Source organism: Dromaius novaehollandiae, chromosome Z (genome assembly GCF_036370855.1).
Source record: "Dromaius novaehollandiae isolate bDroNov1 chromosome Z, bDroNov1.hap1, whole genome shotgun sequence".
NCBI classification, from domain to species: Eukaryota; Metazoa; Chordata; class Aves; order Casuariiformes; family Dromaiidae; genus Dromaius; species Dromaius novaehollandiae.
Window position 1 is genome coordinate 61,528,482 of NC_088132.1, and position 6,000 is coordinate 61,534,481.

Below are 6,000 nucleotides of genomic sequence, written 5' to 3' on the forward strand. Positions count from 1 at the left end.
ACTTAAAAAAACTCTGTATTTCTAAAGGAGCACATCTCTATGGTTTCCTTTCCAAAAAACAACAAAAAAAAAAAACAGGTTTGGTTCTATTTTATGTATTACTTTCTTTCTGAGTCTGAAAATGCACAGGATCAATTTTACTATTGTTTATCTGTTTATTTGCATATACTCAGTGCTGCAGTGTTAAGGTAGCATACACTGCTTAAAAATCTTTTTAATTTTTTTTAATTCTCACAGACTTTAGAACTTTAAAAGCATGAATTTTGTTTGAGGAACAAATCAGAGGTTGTAATATCAACATAAGAGTCTTTGCACAAAATCATATCTGAAAAAGTTGACAGTTCTACAAAAAATGACCAACCAGTGTTTTTTTCTGTTTAGTTTGTTAGTGTCGTCTTCCCTTATATTTCTACAGATTTCCTATAAAGTAAACTATGAAAGAACTGCAAGGGGGATTTGGCAGAGCTGCCAAACACAAACCATTTGTGTGCCACTGGAAGAAAACATACGCTGGACAAGGCAGGCCCCAAAAGCTCTGATGAACTCTGGTCAGAGAAAAAACACTCAGGAGGTACATATTTGTGTTAATACAAATGCCCTAACCATACTGTGAAGAACCCACTAATGAATAGACTATGGGCAGCATGAATTCGCCTTTTGTGAGATATGCTGGTTTATTCTGTACTGAGACACAGTCTTAAGTATGTGATGATACATTCTGTCACCATAAAAAGAAAAATATGTAATGTAATACAATAATGTAAGTCCACTGGAGAATAAATTCAAAAATGATATGCCTGGAAGGCTTTGATCTTCATTTCAACACAACTAAAGATTTTAAAACATGTAGAATTTAAACTTGTTTTCACGGTGTTTCTTTGTATTCCCCCCTATGTAATTCTCACCCAGTTAAGTATTTTTTCCTCAAATTTTGCTAAGTCTCCGGTTATGCTGAATTAGTTGCCTCTAACTTTTCAGTTAGGTATACCCAATGGTAGGTCATTGTGTTAAAACTGCAGGATTCGGCAGAAATCTATTGCTATTTTACCTCTGAAGTGCAAGACTTCTCCCTTGATCTTTTTAAGTTGCCTAGTGATGCAGAGTAAAATCCTGTTCACCTTACGTAAAAGCATCCAGTGAAATCAGTAAGATACCATCTTGGTAAAGGTAACAGGATTTGACTCAAAATGACACTATCGTAAGGATATGAATGTGCTGTGGAATTTGTGGTCATACATCTCTCTAAAATAGAAACACGACAGGTTAATGCTTTTGCCCAAAGCCACCTCAATTTACCTTCAATATTTAGCAAAGATGTGCACGAGTGCAGTTTTAATTAAACGTAAGGAGATTCCTACCCAGAAATTGCTGCTAGTTTTTGATGAGCCTGATAGGCCATCTCACATCCTCGGGTTCGAGTCTTGTGCATTTCGGCGTGTAGAGACGGACAGGTGACTGAGACATCCCCGATGGAAATGACCAGCTCCCGGTATAGGGCCACCTGGGTATTGAACTCCTGGACAAGCTAAAAAACAGAGATGATTTACTAATATGAGACATTGAACTATACTGATAAAAACAAACAAGTTTCTATAAAAGCATGCCCAATCTGGGGCTTGGTTCCTGCGCCTCCTGATTTCACGGCATACAGGATCAAGTGCCTAAGATCTAGCGAAGGACTAGGGCCTTCATGCCAGCTGCCTATTCTGTGTACTATAAATGTTCATTTGCAGGAAAGTAGTATTTCTGCTTTTAATCTCTGAAAGTGTTTGAGTTATTAGTCCTAAATATTAAGCACACAAAAAAATCCCAGCTGTTTTATTGATAGCATGAGATAATTTTTTGCTATCATAAAAGACAAAAATATCTCCAGAAATGATTGCCTTTGCTCCTCCCGCTTCCTGATTAACAGCACATTTAGGGACTGGAATGTAGCATTTGCTTTTACACTGGAGATTTTGCTAATTTGTTTTGTAATGATTTCTGTTCTGTCACTGGCCTCTAACCCCGATTTCACGCATGAAATCGATGTGAAGTTACTGGCTGGGAAGATATACTAGATAGGCACTTCCCAGGTAGTATTCTAGAAAGCATGTTTTCCAATAAGCGGGGAAAAGAACAACAAAGAAGTGAATAAGCATTTCGACCTTTTCACAGAAATCCTCTAACACAAGATATATGCAGATACGTGTGGATACAACAGGACAAATGGGTAACTTTTACAATGATGGTAAGATTATTATTGTTTAGTTCCATTTATAGCCTATGTGGGATGATACTGTAAGAAACAAAGCATTTGCTGTCTTCTGAAAGAAAGCACAGCAGGCTTTTTGCTATTCATGATGGTGGTGGGGTGGCAGGTAGGGAGCGTTAGAGCAAAATATGTATTTATCTTTGTTTTGCTAATTTGACCTCATTTTCCAAACTGTACAAAAATAGACAAAAGTAGTTGCTTATAATTCTATAACCATCGTTATCCCCAGGAGTTCAATGTATCTCAACATACAAGCATGTTAAAAGCCTTGGTTTCGCATCTGAGTTCTGTCAGATCTAAAAATTTTGAAGTCAAGCCCTCAAATTCTTAGAAATAGAAATTAGCTGCTTCCCCTGCAATATTACATTCAGGGTCTTCATACATCCCACTGAGATTACTCTGTATAACTCAAAACCAGTATCTGGACCCATTTTTGACCATGCCCCCTTAAATTTCTTGGTAAGAGTAGTGAATACGTTTCACTGTTTCTGGGGCAGCAAAACAATCCATCCCCAATGCATTCTGGTACATCTGCACCAAAAAAACAACAACACACACACCCCAAACAAACAAAGCCCTAGACGCAATACTTGTACTCTGCTAAACGTGGCCTGTGTCTCCGTAGCTTCAGAGAATGCATGTAGCCAGTGGAGAAAAAAAAAGCACTACTTTGTATCAAGGCATAATTATTGTGCATTAAGAAGAAAAAAGAAAATCCGCACATCCTGCAACTGGTTACTGGTTGAGCCAGACGCATTTTGCCACCTCTCACCTGATATCCCCCGTTTAAACAGAGGACGCATTTAATCACTACGGCATCGCCGAGGAAAACAAAATCAGACTGATCTAGCAGCATCGAGATGGAGAACAAGCAAAAAGCACTGGCTTTATCTCTTGAATGACATCTTAGCAATCCATCTCTAAATCGTATTTTATTTCTGATCAGTGAATTCTACTGCATAAAAAGTGAAGAAATAAAGCTGCCGCTACTGTTTAACTATCCAAATTTCATTGCCTGGAATGAGCAGAAAGGCAGGACCTAGTAGGATCCACTTGTTGGAAATATTTATAGCCGCACTGTGATGGGTTTTATTCCTTGGTGATCTGGGAGTTGCTACTGATTCTGAAGTATTAGAGTGGATATCTGCCAGCCCAATTTGCAGTATAAGAAAACAAAAAATAGCCAGAATAGAAGCAGCCAGTATATTTCCAGTGCTACTGGACCGAGGTGTAGCACGATTCATTTTTTTCAGCTGAAGTAGCAGCAACTTCACTTGTTTTGTATCTCTGGGACTGGTGAGAGGTGCGATTTTGGGGCCCAGTGTCCAGCTGTGTGTAGCCTGGGGAGCCCGACGTGGGGTGCGTGCCACTGGCCTGCAGCAGGGTGTCAGGACCCAAACGTTTTGAGCAGGAATGGGGCAGAATGTCATACCATAACGTGAGGGTCCAAAATGGACATGGACGCCAGGTCCTCGGTCTGGGATTTCACGACTGCAAGCAGCTCTCCCGGGCAGGCTGGCAGCAGGTGCTCCCTGCTTCAGGGACAGAGCTGCGGGGCCTCAGATCCTGCCTCCCGTTTTAGAGGGACTGCAGGGCGAGAGCAGGACTGTAGCTGCCGCACGGCAAGGCGGCGAGCTGGGAGCGTGCTGCTGCAGCGGGAGCCGCTAGCCGCGGAGAGACCCGGGCTTTAGCAGGCGGCAGTCTGGGGCCAAACCCGGCTGGATGCGCCGGCAGGCACCGCGGCTGCCGGCAGCGGCGCGGGGAGGCTGCTCCCGCCGCCGGCCGCCCTCGCTGCGCGCCCCGCGCCTCTGCCCGCTCCCGCCTTCGGGCCGCTGCGAGTTAGGCGACGGGGCAGCACCTCCGGCGGCGACCGCAGTTTTAAAAATAGTGCGACTGCACGTGATGGGAATCGGCAAGCTGGGGGGGGGGGGGGGAGCGGCGCGGCCGCCAGCGGCCGCAGCGCACGAGAAGGGCAGGAATTAAAGCAAGCCCCGTTGTTTACCCACCATTTTGCAGTCGTCCAGGGCTCTCTGGGTCTGCTGGGCGCTCTCGGAGCCGCTGCCCCGGCGTTCACAGTCCCGGCCGCCCGGCGGGCTCTTGCCGCCCTGGAAGATGGAGGCGGCGGAGCGGGGGCGCTTCCTGCGCCCGCTCGGTGCAGCGCTCATGCACACGCATCCGCCGCGCGGAGCCGCCCGCTGCGCGGGGCCCCGCGGGCGCGGGCAACGCCTTCCCCGGCGGCGGCGCCCCGCGGCCGCGCCTCGCCGCCGGCCCGCTCACAGCGGCGAGCGCGGCTGCTCTCGGCGGTAGCCCGGCGCCTGCGGGAGAGCCAGGGGAGCGCCGCGCATCGCGGCCGCTACCGGCGGCAGAGGCGAAGGGGCTGGCAGCCTCCCTCCTGCGGCAGCATGTCAGTCCCCGCAGAAACGCCCCGCCGGCGGCATGCCCCGCCGTCCTCCTTCCGCAGCCGGGGGGGCGGCGAGCGCGGCCCTGCCCGGCGGCCACGGGCTGCCATGCAGCGGCTGCCGAGCGAGACCGGCGCCGCCGGAGCCCGCCCGCGCCGCAGAGCCCGCGGGGCGCCGCGCGGAGGCCGCGGAGGCGGCGGCGCCCTCGCGGGGCGGGAGCGCCAGTGGGAGCCGCCCGCGCCGCCCCCGCGCCGCGCTGTGCTGCGCTGCGCTGCGCCCCGCCGGGTGCCGCGGCCCCGCGCCCGCCGCGCGGGGGAGGCGGCTCCGCGCCCGGCCGGCCTCTGCCCCCGGCGCCGCGGCCCCGGCTCTGCTGCCACCGCGCCCTCGCTAGCGCGCTGCCCACCCGGCTCTGGGAGAAGTGGATGCGCTAGTCCTCAGGGGCTTGCTCAGGACATACTTCTGCTTCGCTGCTTACATGTGTTTCCCGTCATGACAAAATACCGTAGTCTGTGGCCCTGCACAAGATGTTTGGGGAGTGTGACGCCTCCACGCTGTAGATCGTATTTGTTCCCTGTAGAAGGTTAAATCATAACTGACTGCAGAAGTTGTTCTCTCTGTGCTCCGGCAAGACTAGCACTAGAGTTGCGCTGGATGGTGCTGGCAGCCCCCCAGGCCCACGGCACTTCCCCCGCTTGGGACGGGCGCAGGGCTGTGGTCGCGCAGCTCCCGCCCCGCTTCCCACAGCCCCTCGGGGACCATCCGCCCGGGGCCGAGCTGCGGCAGCCCCAGGGCTGCCCCTCTTCCCCCTGTTGACCAAGTAACTGTGATCATTTATAAATTTACTTCACTTGTGTTATCCGGGGACAATGTTATTTCTTTATAACATTAAATTGAAGTGTTACGTATTTCAGTGTGTGGTCTTTTATGTCTGTAATGTTCCTGGTACCGAAGGAGCACCAAACACACACACAGAAACCCAGCCTTGCCGCGAGCCTGGATGCACGAAAGCCGGCACTCCGGAAGGCAGAGGAGCTGCCCGCAGGCGGCACAGAGCAGTTCTGTAATGCGCACAGCCCAGCATCTGCTTGAGGCCTGGACACTGCCCATCTTGCCTGCTCTGAAACTGTTTTTAGACATTTCCTACTCTCTTCCTGGGAATGGAAGCTTCTGGATGCGTGTTAGCGTTGATGGGTTTGCAGCGCTTGCAAATGCTGTCATCGCTCCAAGCAAAACTAAACTGACCTTGCAATGCTACTCTTGTAAACATGCTACTCGATCTTCAGCGCTCAGAGCAGCAAGGACTTGCAGTGTGCAAGTGCTATTTTAAGGACACCACATTTTGTTTTC

General features: G+C 50.0%; 1 protein-coding gene across 2 annotated transcripts in view; it reads right to left on the reverse strand.

The window, feature by feature from the left end:
- The window catches only part of LOC135324612 (regulator of G-protein signaling 7-binding protein-like), a 44,100-nt gene extending 39,227 nt beyond the window's left edge, over positions 1-4,873 (reverse strand). The window contains exons 1-2 of one of the 2 annotated variants that reach the window (XR_010385927.1): positions 4,261-4,873; positions 1,359-1,525 (exon numbers count right to left, since the gene is read on the reverse strand). Coding sequence is in view for 1 of the 2 variants with exons in the window: in XM_064501227.1 (XP_064357297.1) it covers positions 1,359-1,525; positions 4,261-4,419 (326 nt within the window). In the remaining variant the exon portion in view is untranslated. The remainder of the gene's footprint in view (positions 1-1,358; positions 1,526-4,260) is intronic. The other variant, XM_064501227.1, reaches the window with a different exon arrangement.
- Positions 4,874-6,000: the final 1,127 nt, after the last annotated feature.